The 22,668-nt window shown below is 48.9% G+C and overlaps 1 protein-coding gene across 1 annotated transcript in view; it reads left to right on the top strand.

The window, feature by feature from the left end:
- The window catches only part of LOC123750002 (uncharacterized), an 81,402-nt gene that overhangs the window by 9,210 nt on the left and 49,524 nt on the right, over positions 1-22,668 (top strand). Inside the window, exon 2 of the mRNA XM_069301697.1 lies at positions 18,424-21,553. Within this exon, the coding sequence (XP_069157798.1) occupies positions 19,768-21,553 (1,786 nt within the window). The 5' untranslated portion in view covers positions 18,424-19,767. The remainder of the gene's footprint in view (positions 1-18,423; positions 21,554-22,668) is intronic.

Here is a 22,668-nt window from a genome sequence, read left to right as displayed (position 1 = left end):
TTGGGATCGTCTCAAAGCTCTCAAAATGTATTCTCTAGAAAGGAGACGAGAGAGATACCAAATAATATCCACATGGAAAATACTGGAGGGTCAGGTCCCAAATCTACACAGTAAAATAACAACGTACTGGAGTGAATGACATGGAAGAAAATAGAAGATTGAACCAGTGAAAAGCAGACGTTCCATAGGCACAGTCAGAGAACACTGTATATACATCAGAGGTCCACGGTTGTTCAACGTCCTCCCAGCGACTATAAGAAATATTGCCGGAACAACCGTGGACATTTTCAAGAGAAAACTGGACGGTTTTCTAAGAGAAGTTCCGGATCAGTCGGGCTGTGGTGGGTATGTGGGCCTGCGGGCCGCTCCAAGCAACAGCCTGGTGGACCAAACTCTCACAAGTCGAGCCTGGCCTCGGGCCGGGCTTGGGGAGTATAAGAACTCCCAGAACCCCATCAACCAGGTAACCAGGTATCAACCAGGCCCTTTTTGTGTCTTTACGCGGCCCTTCATGCACCTCTAGGCGGCCCTTTATGTGCCTCTAGGCGGCTCCTTTATGCACCTCTAGGCTGCCCTTTTATGTACCTTTAGGCAGCCCTTTATGTACCTCTAGGCTGCCCCTTTATGTACCTCTAGGCGGGCCTTTTATGTACCTCTAGGCTGCCCCCTTATGTACCTCTAGGCGGCCCTTTTATGTACCTCTAGGAGGCCCTTTATGTACCTCTAGGCGGCCCTTTATGTACCTCTAGGCGGCTCCTTTAAGTGACTCATGGCCGCCCTTTTATGTTCCTCTAGGCGGCCCTTTTTGTGCCTCTAGGCGGCCCTTTATGAACCTCTCTAGGCGGCCCTTTATGTACCTCTAGGCGACTTCTTTATGTGCCTCTAGGCGACTCTTTATGTGCCTCTAGGCGGCCCTTTATGTACCTTTAGGCGGCCCTTTGTGTTCCTCTAGGCGGCCCCTTTATGTGCCTCTAGGCAGCTCCTTTATGTGCCTCTAGGCGGCCCCTTTATGTACCTCTAGGCGGCCCCTTTATGTGCCTCTAGGCGGCCCTTTATGTGCCTCTTGGCGGACCTTTATGTACCTCTAGGCGCCCCTTTATGTGCCTCAAGGCGGCCCCTTTATGTACCTCTAGGCGGCCCTTTATGTACCTCTAGGCGGCCCCTTTATGTGCCTTAAAGCAGCCCTTTATGTCTGTAGGTGGCGCCTTTATGTACCTCTAGGCGGCCCTTTATGTACCTCTAGGCGCCTCTTTATGTACCTCTAGGCGCCTCTTTATGTACCTTTAGGCGGCCCCTTTATGTGCCTCTAGGCGGCCACTTTATGTACCTCTAGGCGGCCCTTTTATGTGCCTCTAGGTGGCCCTTTTATGTACCTCTAGGTGGTCCCTTTATGTATCTCTAGGCGGCTGCTTTATTTGCCTCTACACGGCCATTTTATGTGCTTTCAGGCGGCCCCTTTATGGGCCGCTTGGCGGCCATTTTAGAGGTTTCTAGGCAACCATTTTATGTGCCTCTAGGTGGGTCACTTATGGGCTTCTAGAGGGCCATTTCATGTCTTACAAGGGGCCCTTTCATTGGCCTAAAGGCGGCCATTTTATGTTCCTCTAGGCGGCTCTTTATGTGCCATCTTGACGGCCCCTTATGAGCCTCTAGGCGGCCCCTTTATGTGCCTCTAAGCGGCCCCTTTATGTGCCTCTAGGCGGCCCTTTATGCACCTCTAGGCGGCCTCTTATGTGACTCTATGGGGCCCCCTTTATGTACCTCTAGGCGTCCCTTTTATGTACCTCTAGGCGGCCCTTTATGTACCTCTTGGCGGCCCTTTATGTACCTCTAGGCGGCCCTTCATGTATCCCTAGGCGGCCCCTTTATGTGCCTCTAGGCGGCCCGTTTATTTGCCTCTACACGGCCATTTTATGTACTTTCAGGTGGTAATTTATGGGCCTCTAGGCGGATTTTGTATGTCCCACTAGGCCGTCCTTTTATGAGCTTATAAGCGACCATTTTAAGGGCCTAAAGGCGGTCATTTTATGTATCTCTAGGCGGCCCTTTTTTGTGCCTCTAGGCGGCCATTTTATGCCTCTAGGCGGCCCTTTATGTGCTTCTAGGCGGCCCCTTTATGTGCCTCTAGGCGGCCCTTTATGTGCCTATAGGCGGCCCCATTATGTGCCTCTAGGCGGCCCTTTATGTGCCTCTAGGTGTCCCTTTATGTGCCTCTAGGTGTCCCTTTATGTGCCTCTAGGCGTCCAAGTGCTTCCAGGCGGCCCCTTTATGTGCCTCTAGGCGGCCCTTTATGTGCCTCTAGGCGGCCCTTTATGTGCCTCAAGGCGGCCCTTTATGTGCCTCTAAGCGGCCCTTTATGTGCCTCTATGCGGCCCTTTATGTGCCTCTAGGCGTCCAAGTGCTTCCAGGCGGCCCCTTTATGTGCCTCTAGGCGGCCCTTTATGTGCCTCTAGGCGGCCCTTTATGTGCCTCTAGGCGGCCCTTTATGTGCCTCTAAGCGGCCCTTTATGTGCCTCTAGGCGGCCCTTTATGTGCCTCTAGGCGGCCCCTTTATGTGCCTCTAGGCGGCCCTTTATGTGCCTCTAAGCGGCCCTTTATGTGCCTCTAGGTGGCCCCTTTATGTGCCTCTAGGCGGCCCTTTATGTGCCTCTAAGCGGCCCTTTATGTACCTCTAGGCGGCCCTTTATGTGCCTCTAAGCGGCCCTTTATGTGCCTCTAAGCGGCCCCTTTATGTGCCTCTAGGCGGCCCTTTATGTGCCTCTAGGCGGCCCTTTATGTGCCTCTAAGCGGCCTCTTTATGCGCCTCTAGGCGGACCTTTATGTGCCTCTAGGCGGCCCCTTATGTGATCTCTATTGGGTCCCTTTATGTGCCTCTACGCGGCAAGCAATGTAAAAAGCTCTGTACCACAAGGTACAGTCCTTGCACCGCTACTGTTCCTTATTCTCATATCTGATATAGACAAAAATACACGTCACAGCTTCGTGTCGTCCTTTGCAGATGACACAAAAATCAGCATGAAAATTACCTCTGATGAAGACATTGAAAAACTACAAGCAGATGTCAACAAAGTTTTCGATTGGGCAGCAGAAAATAACATGATGTTTAACAGTGATAAATTTCAGGTACTCAGGTACGGCGGATCTGAAACATAATACAGGGTACAAAACACAATCGAATCTTCCCACAGTAGAAAAACAGCATGTCATGGATTTGGGAATAATGATGTCCGACGATTTAACGTTTAGGGAGCATAACCAAGAAAATATCGCGCCAGCCAGAAAATTGATCAGATGGATTACAAGAACTTTCAAATCCAGGGATCCCATCACAATGGTTGTACTCTTCAAGTCACTTGTGCTGTCCCGTCTCGAGTACTGTTCAGTACTCACTTCCTCCTTCAGAGCAGGAGAGATTGCTGAAATAGAGGGAATACAGAGAACATATACGTCACGCATAGACGAGATAAAACACCTAAATTATTGGGATCGTCTCAAAGCTCTCAAAATGTATTCTCTAGAAAGGAGACGAGAGAGATACCAAATAATATCCACATGGAAAATACTGGAGGGTCAGGTCCCAAATCTACACAGTAAAATAACAACGTACTGGAGTGAATGACATGGAAGAAAATAGAAGATTGAACCAGTGAAAAGCAGACGTTCCATAGGCACAGTCAGAGAACACTGTATATACATCAGAGGTCCACGGTTGTTCAACGTCCTCCCAGCGACTATAAGAAATATTGCCGGAACAACCGTGGACATTTTCAAGAGAAAACTGGACGGTTTTCTAAGAGAAGTTCCGGATCAGTCGGGCTGTGGTGGGTATGTGGGCCTGCGGGCCGCTCCAAGCAACAGCCTAGTGGACCAAACTCTCACAAGTCGAGCCTGGCCTCGGGCCGGGCTTGGGGAGTATAAGAACTCCCAGAACCCCATCAACCAGGTAACCAGGTATCAACCAGGCCCTTTTTGTGTCTTTACGCGGCCCTTCATGCACCTCTAGGCGGCCCTTTATGTGCCTCTAGGCGGCTCCTTTATGCACCTCTAGGCTACCCTTTTATGTACCTCTAGGCAGCCCTTTATGTACCTCTAGGCTGCCCCTTTATGTACCTCTAGGCGGCCCTTTTATGTACCTCTAGGCTGCCCCCTTATGTACCTCTAGGCGGCCCTTTCATGTACCTCTAGGCGGCCCTTTATGTACCTCTAGGCGGCCCTTTATGTACCTCTAGGCGGCTCCTTTAAGTGACTCATGGCCGCCCTTTTATGTTCCTCTAGGCGGCCCTTTTTGTGCCTCTAGGCGGCCCTTTATGAACCTCTCTAGGCGGCCCTTTATGTACCTCTAGGCGGCTTCTTTATGTGCCTCTAGGCGACTCTTTATGTGCCTCTAGGCGGCCCTTTATGTGCCTCTAGGCGGCGTCTTTATGTGCCTCTAGGCGACTCTTTATGTGCCTCTAGGCGGCCTTTTATGTGCCTCTAGGCGGCCCTTTATGTACCTTTAGGCGGCCCTTTGTGTTCCTCTAGGCGGCCCCTTTATGTGCCTCTAGGCAGCTCCTTTATGTGCCTCTAGGCGACTCTTTATGTGCCTCTAGGCGGCCCTTTATGTGCCTCTAGGCGGCCCTTTATGTGCCTCTTGGCGGACCTTTATACGACTCTAGGCGGCCCTTTATGTGCCTCCAGGCGGTCCTTTATATACCTCTAGGCGGCCCTTTATACACCTCTAGGCGGCCCTTTATGCACCTCTAGGCAGCCCCTTTATGTACCTCTAGGCGGCCCCTTTATGTACCTCTAGGCGGCCCTTTATGTGCCTCTAGGCGGCCCTTTATGTGCCTCTAGGCGGCCCTTTATGTACCTCTAGGCGGCCCTTTATACACCTCTAGGCGCCTCCTTTATGCACCTCTAGGCGGCCCTTTTTCGGGCTTCTAGGCGATCTTTTTATGTGCCTCTAGGCGCTCCATTTATGAGCTTCTGGTGGGCCATTTTTTGTCCTACAAGGCAGCCCTTTTTTGGGCCTCTAGGCAGCCATTTTATGTTCCTCTAGGCGGCCCTTTTTTGGGCCTCTAGGCAGCCATTTTATGTGCCTCTAGGCGGCCCTCTTATGTGCCTCTAGGCGGCCCCTTTATATACCTCCAGGCGACCCATTATGTTCCTCAAGGCGGCCCTTTATGTGTCTCTTGGTGGCCTTTTATGTGTCTCTTGGTGGCCCTTTATGTGCCTCAAGGCGGCTCTTTATGCACCTCTACGCTGCTCTTTTATGCACCTCTAGGCGGACCCCTCTATGTACCTCTAGGCGGCCAGTTTATTTGCCTCTAGACGGCCCTTTTTTGGGCCTCCTTGCGGCCATTTTATGTGCTTTCAGGCGGTAATTTATGGGCCTCTAGGCGGCCATTGTATGTCCCTCTAGGCTGTCCTTTTATGGGCTTCAAAGCGGCCATTTTGTGTCCTACATGGCGGCCCTTTTATGGGCCTACAGGCGGTCATTTTATGTGCCTCTAGGGGGCCCCTTTTTTGGGCCCTCTAGGCGGCCATTTTATGTGCCTCCAGGCGGCCCTTTATGTACCTCTTGGCGGTCCCTTTATGTACCTCCAGGCGGCCCTTTATGTACCTCTAGGCGGCCCCTTTATGTACCTCCAGGCGACCCATTATGTACCTCTAGGTGACCCTTTATGTGCTTCTAGGGGGCCCCTTTACGTGCCTATAGGCGGCCCTTTATGTGCCTCTAGGCGGCCCTTTATATGCCTCTAGGGGGCCCCTTTACGTGCCTATAGGCGGCCCTTTATGTGCCTCTAGGCGGACCATTTATGTGCCTCTAGGCGGCCCTTTATGTGCCTCTAGGGGGCCCCTTTACGTGCCTATAGGCGGACCATTTATGTACCTCTAGGCTGCCATATATATACCTCCAGGTGACCCATCATGTTCCTCTAGGCGGCCCCTTTATGTGCCTCAATTCTGCCCTTTTATGTGCCTCTAGGGTGCCCCTTTATGTACCTCTAGGCGACCCTTTTATGCACCTCTAGGCGGCCCCTTTACGTGCCTCTAGTCATCCCCTTTATATGCCTCTACGCGGCTCCTATATGTGCCTCTAGGCGGCCCCTTTATTTGCCTCTAGGCGGCCTCTTTATGCGCCTCTAGGCGGCCCCTTTATGTGCCTCAAAGCGGCCCCTTTATGCGCCTCTAGACGGTTTCCTTGTGCGCCTTTAATCGGCCCCTTTATGTGTCTAGTCCTCCCCTTTATTTGCCTCTATACGGTTCCTATATACGCCTCTATGCGGCCCATTTATGTTGCTCTAGGCAGCCTCTTTATGCACCTCTATGTGGCTCTCTGCGGCCCTTTTATGCACCTGTAGGCGGTCTCATTAGGTGCCACTAGGTGGCCCCTTTATGTGCCTCTTGGCGGCCCTTTATATGCCTCTATGTGGCCTCTTTATGTACCTCTAGGCGACCCCTTTATATGCCTCTAGGCGGCCCCTTTATGTACCTCTAGGCGGCCCTTTATGTACTTCTAGGCGGCGCCTTTATGTACCTCTTGGAGGCCTTTTTATGTGCCTCTAGGCGGCCATTTTATGTGCCTTTAAGCGGCCCCGTTATGTACCTCTAGACGGCCCTTTATGTGCCCCTAGGCGGCCCCTTTATGTGCCTCTAGGCGGCCCTTTATGTACCTCTAGGCGGCCCCTTTATGTACCTCTAGGTGGCCACTTTGTGCGCCTCTATGTGGCCTCTTTATGTACCTCTAGGTGGCCTTTTTATGTGCCTCGAGGCGGCCCCTTTATGTATCTCTTGGCGGCCTCTTTATGTGCCTCTAGGCGGCCTTTTTATGTGCCTCGAGGCGGCCCCTTTAAGTACTTCTAGACGACCTCTATATGTGCCTCTAGGCGTCCCATAATTAAAACAAGATGTTAGGGTTAAACATTGGGTCAGAAATAAATTTTTGAGATCACTAAAACAAATAAAATTCCAAAGTCTGCCTCCTGCATTTTGTTATATTTTATAACTTAAAACTTGTCAATATTTTGACATAACTCCTGTGATCATTGTGGTGTTGGCTTCTGGTTTAGGTAGAGTAATGGTGCTCATTTATTAAGAGAGATTAAGGAAGCTATATTTACACATTCTTCGAAAAGTATAGATAACAGGATTGATGTTGTCAAAAGGATGAAAAGTTATATCGAAGGTAGTAATAATAAGTTGTTAAATATATCAACACAAAGAGAACAAGAAATTATATACATATGTATCAATGGAACTTAATGTCTGTCTATGCGAGCTAGAAGACCCTACTCAGGGAGCTAGCCTCACCTAATTTCTAACAGTAATTCCTGCTGGGTATGTGCCCAACAGGGAATGGCATATATGTAGGGAGTACAACTTTAAAGAGTACCAAAGCTACCCCCTACCACGAACTTTGCTATATCATATTAATTAGACTTTGAATTATTTATTTATTTTCTTGCAAGGGTTCCCAGCTGAGCTTCTGTGTAGATCGCCCTCTCCCCCTCCGCTCTCTTGTGGACAATATTCACAGTATAATGTTAACAACTTACATGGAGTTTACTACAAGTAAACTTCCGTCCCCTGAGAGTCTCTTATAGGAGCAATGATGGCGGGCCGCGTAGAGGCTCATCATATAAAATGGCTGACTAGAGGCACATAAAATGGCCGCCTAGAGGCACATAAAATGGCCGACTAGAGGCACATAAAGGGGCACCAAGAGGCACATAAAGAGGCAGCCTAGAGGCACATAAAGAGGCCGCTAAGAAGTCCATAAAATGGCAGCCTAGAGGCACATAAAAGGCCGCCAAGAGGCACATAAAGGGGCCGCCTAGAGGTACATAAAGGGCCGCCTAGAGGCACATAAAGGGGCCGCCTAGAGGCACATTAAGGGCCACCTAGAGGCACATAAATGGGCCGCCTCGAGGCACATAAAGGGCCGCCTAGAGGCACATAAAGGGCCGCCTCGAGGCACATAAAGGGCCGCCTCGAGGCACATAAAGAGGCCGCCAAGAGGCACATAAAGGGCCGCCTAGAGGCACATAAAGAAGCCACCTAGAGGTACATAAAGGGGCCGCCTAGAGGCACATAAAGGAGCAGCCTAGAGGCACATAAAGGGGCAGCCTAGAGGCACATAAAGGGGCAGCCTAGAGGCACATAAAGGGCCGCCTCGAGGCACATAAAGGGCCGCCTCGAGGCACATAAAGGGCCGCCTAGAGGCACATAAAGGGGCAGCCTAGAGGCACATAAAGAAGCCGCCTAGAGGCACATAAAGGGGCAGCCTAGAGGCACATAAAGAGGCCGCCTAGAGGCACTTAAAGGGGCAGCCTAGAGGCACATAAAGAGGCCGCCTCGAGGCCCATAAAGAGATCACCTAGAGGTACAAAAAGGGGCCGCCATGAGGCAAAATAGAGGCAACTTAGAAACATATAAAGGAGCCGCCTCGAGGTCCATAAAAGGCCGCCTAGAGGCTAATAAAGGGGCCGCCTAGAGGCACATAAAGAGGCTGCTTAGAGGCACATAAAGGGGCCACCTAGAGGCTCATAAAGGGGCAGCCTAGAGGCACAATAGGCCAGTGTTGAATGCCAGTGTTGGCACTATTCTCCTCCCGCCCCATATTGCGACCGGTGTTCGGAATCTGCAGGACTATCACGATGATATTCGGCATATCCTTGAGGTCCAAGGCCATTCTGTCCTACAGGTAGACTCGTTTACTCGTCCCTCTCGTGGTCATCGCTGTCAACCCCTTCGGGTTGTGAAGATTACCTTTGATGGTTGGACCCTTCCACCCTCTGTCATTCTTGCTGGTGCCAGGTGCTCTGTTCAGGAGTACATTCCTTTTCCTAGTCTCTATAACAAGTGCTGGAGGTTTGGGCATGGTGCCCTCCGCTGCTCTGGGACTGTCTCTCTCTGTCCTTTGTGTAGGGGCAAAGTTCACTCTAAGTCGGAGTGCACTTCTCCCCAGGCTCGTTGCCTCAACTGCAGTGAGGCCCATCCTACCTTCTCCCGTGCGTGTATCCATTACAAGCTTGAGGCAGCCGTCCTCAACTTGAAGCACCGGGAGCGTTTGTCTTTTCCTGACGCGAGGTGCCAGGTTTGCCTGCTCCCGCCTTATGCTAACGTCTCTTATGCTCACGTGTTGCGCTCCTCGTCCTTCCCTCCTTCCTCAGACTTACAACCGTTTCCGGGCCTTGGACCCTGATGCGCCCACTGCCCCCTCCTCTGTTCCTTTGAGTTCTGTCCCGAAGGGTCCCCCTCCTGGTCCTCTGTCTGGGGTTCCCCTTCTTTCTACCAGGTCTGTCATGTCTTCTGTGTTTTCTTCCTCGTCTCCCTCCGATCCTCCTTCCCATCCTTCTCCTCCGTCTATTGACTCTCCCTGCCACCAGTCAGTGCGGGCTGATGTCCATCGCTCTCCTAATGGCCGTCGTGTGTGCTCTCGTTCAGCTTCTCCTGTTGAGACGCTGGAATCCGTTGTCCAGTACGTAGTTGCTGGGACACCGGTCTCTTTAAGTCAGAAGTGTAAGCCTGGCTCCTCTCCTTCCTCTTCCCCGGCGGGTAAGAAGGCTTCGCTTTCTTCCTCGGCCCCTACTTCTGATTCTATCATTCCTTCCCTTCCCATTTCGGTGGTTGCCCCCCCCTGTTCCTGCTATGGAGGTTTCTTTGACCCCCACTTCCCTCTCGGTTGCTGCCCTTGCTGAAGTGTGCTCCCCTCTTTCTCCTCCCCCTCTTCCTGCTGCTGTCCTTGACTGCTCCTCTCGGTTGTCTCCTCCTCTTCCTCCGGACCCCGCCCGTCCGCCTCTGGTCTGTTCTCCCGCTTCCTTCCCTCTGTCTTTGCTCAGTTTACCCATGCCCCCCTAACCCTGACTTTGCTGACCCTGATCTTCTTTAACGTGCTCTGTTGCTCTTTCGCCTTTGTTTCTTCCTTGTTCTCTGTTGTTGTCCTTTCTCTTCTCGTCGATGTCTATTCTTCAATGGAACGTTCGCGATTATTACGCCAATTTCCTTGAACTCCAACTTCTGATTTCGCGGTTTTCGCCCCTTTGTGTCTGTCTCCAGGAGCCGATGCTTGGTGCTCGTCCTGGTCGCTTTCGTGGCTATTCCTTTCTCTCCCCCCCCCCCCCAGCTGTTGCTTGGGCTCCTAACTATTCTACTCTCTTGATTCGCTCTGATTTTCCCTTTGTCCCCTTACTTTTTCCTTCGTCTCTCCATTGTTCTGCTGCCCGTATCTTTGTGGGGAAATGGTACACTGTTTGTTCCATTTATCTCCCCTCCGAGTGTCCCGCTTTCTCTTCCTGATCTGAAACACATACTGGACTCCTTGCCGGAGCGTGTGCTTCTGCTGGGTGATTTCAATTGTCGTCATTCCCTTTGGGGTGATGTTCTGACGAACACCCGAGGTCGCCTTTTTGAGCCGTTTATCCTCTGTTCTTCCCTGTCTCTTCTGAATTCTCGTGAACCCGCGCATTTGAACTCTCGGACTCGTACCCTTTCCTGTCTTGATCTTTCTCTTTGCTCGTCTTCTCTTTACTTGGATTTCACGTGGCAGATTCTTGATGACCTCCATGGCAGTGACCATTTCCCCATCCTTGTTACTTTTTTTTCTTTTCACCCTCCCCTCTCCTTCCCTAGGTGGCAGTTTGCTAAAGCGGACTGGAACCTATTTACCCTCAGTGCTGATCTCTCTGACCTCTCCCTTCTGCCTCTCCCTCGCTCTCTCCTCTTTTTTCATGACACTGTCTTCGAAGCTGCCCTCTGCTCTATTCCTCGCTCTTCCTCTCAGGGTCCACGGAAGGGCGTGCCCTGGTGAAATGCAGACTCTGCTTGGGCTATCCACTGTAAGCATGCAGCCTGGAAGAGACACCGCTGTCGGTAGACGGCCAATTTTTTTCTTTTCTTTTGGAAGGCAAGTGCGGTGGCCCGTAGGGCCATCCGTATGGCTAAACGTGAATGTTGGGCATCTTATGTCTCCACCATTGCGTCCGAAACCTCCTCTGCCACAGATCTGGAAGCGTATCCGCAAGATAGCGGGTAAGTTCGTTCCTGATGTTTCACCGGTCCTTCACCTCCGTGGTACTCTTGTGGCGGACCCGTTGCAGGTCGCTACCGAACTGGGTTCCCTTTTCTTCTGTTAGCTCTGGTCTTCATCTTCCCCATTCTTTCCTTCTTCGTAAACCTGTCCTTGAGTCTCGTCTTTTAGATTTCTGCACTCGTCTTCAGCTTCCCTATAATGATCCCTTCTCTCTTAACTTCGTTCTGCCCTGGCCCTCTGCGGTTCTACAGCGGCGGGCTCCGATGGCATTCATTGAGATGCTTTGCCATCTCCCTCTGTGCACATCTCAGTATTTACTGAGTCTGTATAATCGGATCTGGGAGTCGTCGTCAGTCCCTGAGGACTGGCGGCTCGATGCCGTTGTCCTCCCTGTTCGCAAACCAGGGTCTCTGGGAACATCCCCTAAGGACTTTCACCTTATTGCCCCTCACACGATGTGTCTACAAACTCTTTGAACGTATGGTTAACGTTCGTCTGATGTGTTTCTGGAACACCATCACCTCCTCTCCTCTTCTCAATTTGGTTTCCGCTAGTGCCGCAGCACGACAGATGTCCTGGTGAACTTGGAGGTCAATATTCGTACTGCTTTTGCTGCGAAGACCTCCGTTGTTGCCGTCCTTTTTGACCTGGAAAAGGCTTACGACACTACTTGGCGATATCATATTCTATCCCAGCTTCATTCTTTTGGCCTTCGTGGTCATCTCCCTCTCTTTCTCTGCAGCTTCCTCTCTCGTCGTTCCTTTCGGGTGCGCCTTGGTACCGCTCTCTCTGCTTCTTTTCAGCTATACGAAGGTATGCCCCAGGGTAGTGTTCTGAGCACTACTCTTTTTCTGGTTGCCCTCAATGGTCTTCTTTCCTCACTTCCTTCAGGTGTCTTCTCCTCTTTCTATGTCGATGATCTTACCCTTTGCTGTCAGGGTGATGATTCGCCTCTCCTTCAACGCCGGCTTCAACTTGCGATTGATGCCGTGTCGTCTTGGGTCACCGATCATGGCTTCAAGTTCTCTACTTCTAAGACTTGTGCCATGACCTTTACTCGGAAACGGGTCATTCTTCGTCCCTCTTTGTCACTTTATGGTCATCCCCTTGAGTACAAAGATCCCACAAAGCTTTTGGGGTTATTCTTTGACACTCGTTTGTCTTGGTCGCCCCATAACTCTTACCTCCATGTTGAGTGTTCTAAGGCCCTCACCCTCCTTCAGGTATAGTCCCATACTTCTTGGGGAGCGGATAGGCGCACTCTCCTTGCTTTACATTCCTCTCTCGTCCTGTCTAAGCTCGATTATGATTGCCCTGCTTACTCGTCTGCTTCTCCTTCTATCCTTCGCCGTCTTGATGCTTTGCACCATATTGGGTTGCGCCTCAGTTCTGGTGCCTTTCGTTTGACTCCCGTTCTCCGCTTGTATGTTGACACTGGCTTCCTATCTCTCCAGGACCGCCGTGATCGCTACTGCCTTCGCTATCTTGCGCGGTCGTTGCAACATCCTTCCTCTCGCCTCTGTCGTGCTTTAACCTTTACCCCTCCTGCGGTTCCTGTTCCTCTTCACCACTTCCTCTCCCTCTTTCTCTCCGGTTATCTCACTTACAGGATTCTCTTTCCCTTCGAATTTCTAATATTTCTCCTAGTGTTCTTCCTTATTTGCCTCCGTGGAGTGTCCCCCTTCCGCAGTTTTGTACTTCCTTGACCCACATCCCTAAAGCTTTTAACCCTCCTACGGTTCTAAAACGCCTTTTCCTTGAGCACTTTTCTTCTCACTCCCACTCCGTTTCCGTCTTTACCGATGGGTCTAAGTCTGCGGACGGTGTTCGCTACTCTGTTGTTTTTCCTGATCACACTTATATGTGTCGCTTACCTCCGGAGACTAACATCTTCACAGCAGAGCGTTATGCTATTCTCTATGCTCGTCGTCTCCTGCTCTCTCGTTGTCAATCTTCCTTTGTAGTTGTTGTTGACTCTCGTAGTGCCCTCATGGCTCTTGGGTCCTTTAATCCGGTTCATCCAGTGGTTGTCGAGATCCAGCATTGGCTGTTTCTTGTTCACAGTAAATTTAAGTCGGTTGAGTTTTGTTGGGTTCCCAACCATATTGGTGTCTCTTTAAATGAGCGTGAGGATGCTGCCACCAGGGAAGCTGTCCACTCTTGTCCCATCTCTTGTAAAGGGGTTCCTTATTCCGACTTTTACCCGGTTATACATTCCTCCATCCCTACTCGTTGGCAGGATTGTTGGTCGTCTGTTAAGGGTAACAAACTACGTTCTCTTAAAAGTTGTGTGTCCTCGTGGCCGTCCTCCTACCATCGTAACCGGCGATGGGAAACGGCCCTGGCGAGGTTGCGTATTGGCCATACTCGCTTAACTCATGGTCATTTGATGGAGCGCCGCCCTGCTCCTTATTGTTCCAATTGCATTGTCCCTCTTACAATCGTGCATATCCTTGTTGAATGTCTTGACTTCCGGGACGAGCGTGTGTCTTGTTTTCCGACCGTCCCCCGTGGTCGCTTGTCTCTTGATAGTATTCTTGGTGACTCGAATACTTTTGATATCGTTCGCCTTATGCGTTTTTGTTCTCGTATTGGCATCCTTGGTGATATTTAGCGCCCTCTGATTATCCCGCACATTTGATGGTGCTACATAGCCTTCCCGGTTTGGTGCCTTCCTTTTGATAATTACTTACTTCTCTCCCTCCCGCCTTCCTTCTATATCTTCCCCCATCCCCCTCACCCCCCCTCCCTACATCACCTCTCCCTCTCACCCCCTTCTCCGCGTATCTCACCCCTTGCACAACTCTACCTAAACCTTCCCACCCCCAGATCCATTCTCAACTCTGCCCTTGCAAGAATTTTAAATTTAGCAATTACCAATAATCTTACCGTATTTTTGTGTTTCCACTATGTTCACAGCATATTCTCTGTTCAACTGTTTACACATTCTCTTTCATGTTCTCTGCAAGTTCAATTCATTGCATAGTCTTACATGTTTTACAAAATGTTCATGCATTTTGTTCTTACATGTTTCTTACATGTTCATTTTCTTACATGTTTCTTACATGTTCATGTTCTTACATGTTTCTTACATGTTCATGTTCTTACATATTTCTTACATGTTCATGTTCTTACATGTTTCTTACATGTTCATGTTCTTACATATTTCTTACATGTTCATGTTCTTACATGTTTCTTACATGTTCATGTTCTTACATATTTCTTACAAAATGTTAGGTCACTTGGTAAACATTTTGTTGATATAAATGCACTACTCACAGCACTAGGTACTAATTTATCATTCATCATTTTAACAGAAACTTGGCTAAGTAATGACTATACCCAACTCTACAATTTAGCTGGTTATAAAGCCATTCATAACTGCAGGCCTAATAAAAAAGGAGGTGACACAGCAATATATTACAAAGATACCTTTATCTGCAATAGTGTCATCAGTGATTGAGACGACTATTGTGAATATACCTTTGCCAAGTTCTCCAGTAAATCCCTTAAATCCTCTCTGACTATCGGTGCCATCTATAGATTTCCTAATACCAACATAGCTTCATTCTCAGATAACGTAGAGAATCTTATCATAAATAACAATCTCAACAAAAATTACATTATTCTGGGAGGTGATTTCAACATTGACCTGGGTCTTCAAAACAATCCTCAAGTTGACTATTTCCGTAACAGCATGCACTCCTGTATGCTAATCCCCACAATCACCAAGCCCACCCGAGTCACTCAAACATCTACCACTACTCTGGATCACTTATGGACTAATATAACAGCTCCCCTTACATCTAGGGTAATCTATGACAGAAAAACTGACCACTATCCTACCTTCCTCATAGCAAACATGGACACAGCACCACCAGAAAGCAAGAAACTCTCATTCAGGCTACACAGTGAATCAGCTTTAGGCAATCTTTCTAATGCACTTCACAATATTAACTGGGAATCTGAATTTAATAATACACAGGATATAAACTCATTAACTAACCTCTTTCTCTCCAAAACTCTAAGCCTCTACAACACTCACTGTCCCCTCCTTACCAAACAAGTAACTGATAAAAGAAAAAATAACCCGTGGCTCACAAGTGGCATAATCAAATCAATCAACAATAAACATGAATATGAAAAGAAATTTAGGTTTGGGCTAGTTACAAAGGAAGTAGTTAAGAGGTACTCATCAGTGCTTACCAGTATCATAAGAAAAGCTAAACTTTCATATTATGAGACTAGATTCAAAGAAGCAAAAGGCAACATGAAAAGCACATGGAAAACCATCTCTAATATCCTAGGAACTAAACAACACTCCCACAACCAGATAACACTCTTTAAGGATGGCCTTACACCGTCAACTGATTTAGAAATGGCGAATGAATTTAATAGCTTCTTTTCATCGGTTGGTGCTAACCTTGCCAGTAAAATCCCACAGACTCAGACACATATCAACACATATCTCTCAGGCAGCTATCCAAACTCTCTTCTCCTCTCACCAGTCAGCCCGACAGATGTTGTGTCCATCATACACTCACTAAAAACCAAAGCTGGAAATAAATCAGGTTGTATCTGCACAAAGTGTAGTGGTGCAACGCCAGTGTTCACCCTACCTGCCCTCCCACACCTGGCCAGTGTTCACCCTACCTGTCCTCCCACACCTGGCCAGTGTCCACCCTACCTGCCCTCCCACACCTGGCCAGTGTTCACCCTACCTGCCCTCCCACACCTGACCAGTGTTCACCCTACCTGCCCTCCCACACCTGGCCAGGTTCACCCTACCTGCCCTCCCACACCTCGCCAGTGTTCACCCTACCTGTTCTCCCACACCTCGCCAGGTTCACCCTACCTGCCCTCCCACACCTCGCCAGTGTTCACCCTACCTGCCCTCCCACACCTGGCCAGTGTTCACCCTACCTGCCCTCCCACACCTGGCCAGTGTTCACCCTACCTGCCCTCCCACACCTGACCAGTGTTCACCCTACCTGCCCTCCCACACCTGGCCAGGTTCACCCTACCTGCCCTCCCACACCTCGCCAGTGTTCACCCTACCTGCCCTCCCACACCTGGCCAGTGTTCACCCTACCTGCCCTCCCACACCTGACCAGTGTTCACCCTACCTGCCCTACCACACCTGGCCAGTGTTCACCCTACCTGCCCTCCCACACCTGGCCAGTGTTCACCCTACCTGCCCTCCCACACCTCGCCAGTGTTCACCCTACCTGCCCTCCCACACCTCGCCAGGTTCACCCTACCTGCCCTCCCACACCTCGCCAGTGTTCACCCTACCTGCCCTCCCACACCTGGCCAGTGTTCACCCTACCTGCCCTCCCACACCTGGCCAGTGTTCACCCTACCTGCCCTCCCACACCTGGCCAGTGTTCACCCTACCTGCCCTCCCACACCTGGCCAGTGTCCACCCTACCTGCCCTCCCACACCTGGCCAGTGTTCACCCTACCTGCCCTCCTACACCTGGCCAGTGTTCACCCTACCTGTCCTCCCACACCTGGCCAGTGTTCACCCTACCTGCCCTCCCACACCTGGCCAGGTTCACCCTACCTGCCCTCCCACACCTGGCCAGTGTTCACCCTACCTGTCCTCCCACACCTGGCCAGTGTTCACCCTACCTGCCCTCCCACACCTGGCCAGTGTTCACCCTACCTGCCCTCCCACACCTGGCTAGTGTTCACCCTACCTGCCCTCCCACACCTGGCTAGTGTTCACCCTACCTGTCCTCCCACACCTCGCCAGTGTTCACCCTACCTGCCCTCCCACACCTGGCCAGTGTTCACCCTACCTGCCCTACCACACCTGGCCAGTGTTCACCCTACCTGTCCTCCCACACCTGGCCAGTGTTCACCCTACCTGCCCTACCACACCTCGCCAGTGTTCACCCTACCTGCCCTCCCACACCTGGCCAGTGTTCACCCTACCTGCCCTCCCACACCTGGCCAGTGTTCACCCTACCTGCCCTCCCACACCTGGCTAGTGTTCACCCTACCTGCCCTCCCACACCTAGCCAGTGTTCACCCTACCTGCCCTCCCACACCTGGCCAGGTTCACCCTACCTGCCCTCCCACACCTGGCCAGGTTCACCCTACCTGCCCTCCCACACCTGGCCAGTGTCCACCCTACCTGCCCTCCCACACCTGGCCAGTGTCCACCCTACCTGCCCTCCCACACCTCGCCAGGTTCACCCTACCTGCCCTCCCACACCTGGCCAGTGTTCACCCTACCTGCCCTCCCACACCTGGCCAGTGTTCACCCTACCTGCCCTCCCACACCTGGCTAGTGTTCACCCTACCTGCCCTCCCACACCTGGCCAGGTTCACCCTACCTGTCCTCCTCCGGCTCGTCAGCGTTAACCCTTACCTTTTCCCGGTTAACCCGGTTTCTTACCTCTTTCCATTTTCTCCCCCATCATCCCACTCCCATTGGTCCCCCACTTGGTTCTTACCCTCATTCCCCTCGTCACCTCTTCTGTCAAAAAATTACTTTCCACAGAAAACTCTAGGTGGAGCTCACCAAATATTTCGCAATTTACCCAATAGAAATCGTACGTGGTTTCTTTGAGTATTTAACTTACGCCAACCCCCTACCAGCCTATGTCCGTCCCGTACCTCAGACCATTTCCCCTGCAAGGTTGGGTGCGGCTGGCGCCAAGCATCTGGCCGCCAACATTGGATACACAGACAAACAGACAGTCTCTCTTAAATATGTTGTTGGGATAGTTTTAATCGGGTTCGTGACCTGTGATTGTGGTTTCTGGCTCTAGAGTTTCTTCAAAATAAAATCTAAATGAAGGTTGGATATGAAAATATTTATTAGTTTTATTCAGAATTATTTTTTGTGAAATAATTCCCATTCCAAAACTATTGGTTTATGGTAAATTGTGGGTATAAGTTTGTGATCTTGGAGGGTGTCAGCAGTGTCCAGGAGTGAAATTGTTGGTTATACTTAATTCTGAATTCCAGGAAAGATTGTCTGAACCGTTATGTGCTGCACTTCTGTTAGATATTCTGTATATTCGACTAAGAAAATATATAATAAAGTATCAACACCATACTGTTGGCTTCATGGTATTGTCAAAGACACAGATGTCAATTTTGTACATAATTGGCTAATACGGCTCCAGAAGTGAACAATCTCTGCACAATACAGTTTACATATGAGAAAATAAGCCGTGTTCACGCACCATAACCCAAAAGTTAACACGACATTGATTACTTGACTTATATTAAAATATAGACAAGTTTTATGTTATAAAACAAAACGGGAAAGATGAGGAATAATCCAAAAATGAATTTATTATTAGTTTTCAGTCACAAAATTTATTTATTTCACTATTTAACAAATACAACTTGTGTTGATAAAGTAAATTTTGTATGTTTTGTATTTCCAGGTGGCGAAAACCCGACGAAGTTTTAAAGACAGATGGACATCGTAGAAAGTCTTTAATAATAGAAAAACTAAGACATAATAACTTCGTATTATTTATTAATAATCAAGGACCTGAAAACAAAATTAAATAAAATAACCAATAAAACTGGGAAGCAATAATGCTCACATCCAACAAGGATAAAGTCACGACTTAGTTATTGTCTGGCCTGGAATGTGATTAAATGTGTATTGTAATATAAACAAGTGGAGAAGAATTTTTGGGAAATGATTAAGGTGTGGAGATTTTAAATAAATATCTCGCTCATATATGAATAGTGTAACAAAGCCTGACACAATTCTTGTCAATAAATTATGTTGTCAACTGTGAACCCACATGGTTAATGTTTTAGTAAAAGAAACTTACCGTTGGCTTCTGACTGCTGTTGTTAAACTTGACCAACGTAGTGTGAAGAGTGAACCATAAAGCTCAATATGTCCTCCACAATGCCAGTAGATTTTAACAGACTGCGGTATGAACTAGCTGTGACTAAGGCAGGACGACACGCGCTAGCAAGTGTGTTTATGTGGTCGTACCAGGGCACCTTCCCAGTAGTGACTTACCTCACTCAGGACTTGGGGTACACCAATGCTCAGTACAGGCGTGTCTTCGATGATCACCAGAGGGATAAACTCGAAGCTTCCTCTGACGCGGCAACTTTTGACATCACCCTGTTGTACAAACTCCTGCAACGTGTGTGTGGTCTGGCTGAGATGAATGACCCCACGTGGACCACTCCAGGGCCTCAGGGACCATCACTTGAACACCTCATTTACAGCCTGAAGCAACACCGAAACACGTTGGCCCATGATAATGTGATAATAACGGAGCAAGACCTGAAGAATAAGCTGACGGATCTCACAGACTTAATGACGAAGATGTTGGTTGAGGCCGGCAACAAGTGGAGGATAGACCGCCAGGATGTGGACCTGGCGAGCAGAGATGCCACAGAGTATATTGATGGACTGCGAGCAAAGATCAGAGAGCCGCTGGATCCCTCAGAGGTGGACTATTTAGCTCAGCTCCACCAGGATATTAAAGTGTTCAAAAGCCACATCACAGAAGAGGTTAAGCAGATGAGCAAGCAGGAGCTAACTGACGGGTATAAACTGCTGTACCAGATTCTTCCCGCACCCTGGCTCCTCCTCAACATTAACTACAACCCAAGTCTTGCTTTTACACGACTGCGACTCCTTGAAGATCCTGTTATAAGGGGCAAGACCCTCCCATGCGGCCAAGGGTCAGGATAGCACAAGACCCTCCCACGCTGCCAAGGGTCAGGATATAAACTATGAAGACATCTTGAGTATGAGACGAGAGGACGGAAGACTCCCTCAATGTGTCCTCCTGACGGGGGAGGGTGGTATGGGCAAGACAACTTTACTCAAGCTCATCCTCGAGAAGTGGGTAGAGGACCCTGCTGCCATACGTCACCTGGGCACTGTGGACCTCGTTTTCTATGTACAGTGCAGGGACTCACATCTTAATACCTTCCATGATCTCCTCCACCAGTTGCTGCCTCAAACACTTCGTGATTCTGACGCTGACTTCCAGCTGTTTAAGGAGATAATATTGAGCTTAAATATATTAGTCCTGATTGACGGCTACGACGAGGTCAACGACCATTCAGGAAGGCTGGTGAAGGAGCTGTTGCACCTGCCTGGCAAGGATGTGAGGTTGGTGATAACCACACGGCCGGGGTGGGACCAACAACTGTCACAGCTCGTCCCACACACCAGACCTCGCTGCAACATCCTCGTCTTGGGCATCACTCCAGAACGTCGCGTGGAGTTCGCCGAGAGAACCATCAAGGTGCTGGTGGAGGAAGAGTGCCAACGGAGTGACATCACAGGGAGGTTTACCCAGCGGCTGGAGCAGATGAGTCAGTTCCTGGGTGAGTACCTCAACACTCCACTCACCTTGACCTTGTTGGCGCTGCTGTGTGTCGAGGCTCCAGAAGAATTTAACAACCTCACCACAAACACTCAAGTCTACGAGAAGATTTATGACTTCATAACCAGTAAACTGGTGTCCAGACTCACAGACAAACATGTGGTGGACCCCAAAGGAAAATGTGATCAGTTTCTGTTTTTCTTTGAAGAGATTAGTTTAAGAGGGATCCAGAGGAAGGAGTACGACCTTTGGCCGGAGACGGAAGCGGAGATTAGGGAGAAGTGTGACACTCTGGGGCTGCCGCAGGAGGAGGTCTTGTCCAACTATTTCACAAGAACCAGCTACCGTCGGGGCCTCAATGTGGTGTGGGTGTTTGGCTATTTTCACGCCAGGTACCAGGAGTATTGTGCCAGCAGGGGGCTGGTCGCTCTCTTGTTGAGGGCTGAGCAAGACCGAGGTGATCAAGCATCACACTGTGTGTCAAGGGTATGGTCTTTAATCAATGACCTCTTGGTGGATGTACGTAAGGAAAAACGCTCCTTGGGAGAGCACCTGAGAGGGTCAAAATTTGATATTAGCGACGTGCGACATAAGCTTTGGGTGCGCCCCAGATGGCAGAACATTTTAGTCAGCACTACCGGGGTGCTGTGTGCCCGGGGAGTAGAGCACAGATTCATTACTCACATAATTGACCTGTGCAAGATGGTTACACCTGAGACTGACGAGCTGTTGAAGCATGTAGCAGAGTCCCGCGGGAGTGAACACGTCATCCAAGCCGTGTGTGAGAAGCTGCGTACAGAACACGTGTGGAGAATATCTAGTGTTGACTCGTGGGTTGTCCTGCCGCTTGTTCTTAAGCAGGTGACACCTAAGAACATTTACCTAATCATATTCGATCCATCCCAACTAAAGCAGCGCCTGTCTACACTGTCAGAGCTGGCAAAAATGAAGGTAACCATATCCTTAGATCTTGGCAATAGTATACACAGCAAAGAGAGTAGTTTTATAAAAAAACAATGTTTGGAGAGGCTGACAGCCCCCGGCAGTAAGTGTACCTTACAGGAGTTTGTTGGTGTCTTGTCTGAGGCAGCCATACCCCTCCTGCCTCACACCCTCGAGATCCTCAACCTGTGCCTCACACTACACCAACTGCCCGTCCTCATCCGTCACCTGCCTCACCTTCCTCACCTGCAGACTCTTGGTAAATATTCATATTTTCCCACCATAATTTTAGGGTTATTTATTAATACCAAAATTACGCAAAGGGCTTCATTCGTCATGTTTAATATAGTAATTCTGATTTACATTGTTTACATATATGTTTACAATGTAATGGACGAAAGATTCCTTATATTGTTTACAAATATAATCATCTTATGGGAGACACACACCTTATATTGTTTACAAATATAATCACCTTAAGGGAGACAAAACCTTATATTGTTTACAAATATAGTCACCCTAAGGGAGACAAACACCTTATATTGTTTACAAATATATTCATCTTATGGACGACAAACACCTGATATTGTTTACAAATATAGTCACCTTAAGAGCGACAAACACCTGATATTGTTTACAAATATAGTCACCTTAAGATCGGCAAACACCTTATATTGTTTACAAATATAGTCACCTTAAAGGTGACAAACACCTTATATTGTTTACAAATATAGTCACCCTAAGGTGACAAACCTTATACTTTGATTACAAATATTGACTTATTAAGGGCGACTACTACATAAATAATAAATTTTCGAAACATTCCGCTGCTGTATATATTCTTGTGCATAAATAATTTCATGAAGTATTTGTGGGAACCGACCTGTGAGATTTATATTTATTTAATTTATATGAATATATATTTACGTTAATTTATATACTTCGATAGCAATTTGTATAATGTTAAGTGGACTGTATTTCTGCAATAATCTCAATCTCACAAATCGATCCTCTACACATTAGGGGGGTTTATTAAATTTATATATGCAGCCAATCAAACTACAGTAATAGACTACATACATTGAAGAGGTTCCTTCTCTTATAGTACAGCAGGTTAGTCCACCAGGTATAACTAGGGTGTAGACACCAAATTATCCTCTTTGAGGTAGCTTCCATCACCCAGTAACTGATGCACAAAGCCTTGCTTCCTCGTCTTGACCTGTTAAAAGGGCGCTAGCTGTAAAGCCAGATACCTATATATGACAAGCTATGTCAGAGAAAATACTGTACATGGAACATTGAAGACTTGGCTTAATTACCTTTAGTATGAGGCGATTTCGTGATCTAACTGGTTCACCCTACCCAATGACATTA

Source organism: Procambarus clarkii, chromosome 46 (assembly GCF_040958095.1).
Source record: "Procambarus clarkii isolate CNS0578487 chromosome 46, FALCON_Pclarkii_2.0, whole genome shotgun sequence".
Taxonomy (NCBI): Eukaryota; Metazoa; Arthropoda; class Malacostraca; order Decapoda; family Cambaridae; genus Procambarus; species Procambarus clarkii.
This window is presented reverse-complemented; position numbering and strand designations above follow the sequence as displayed.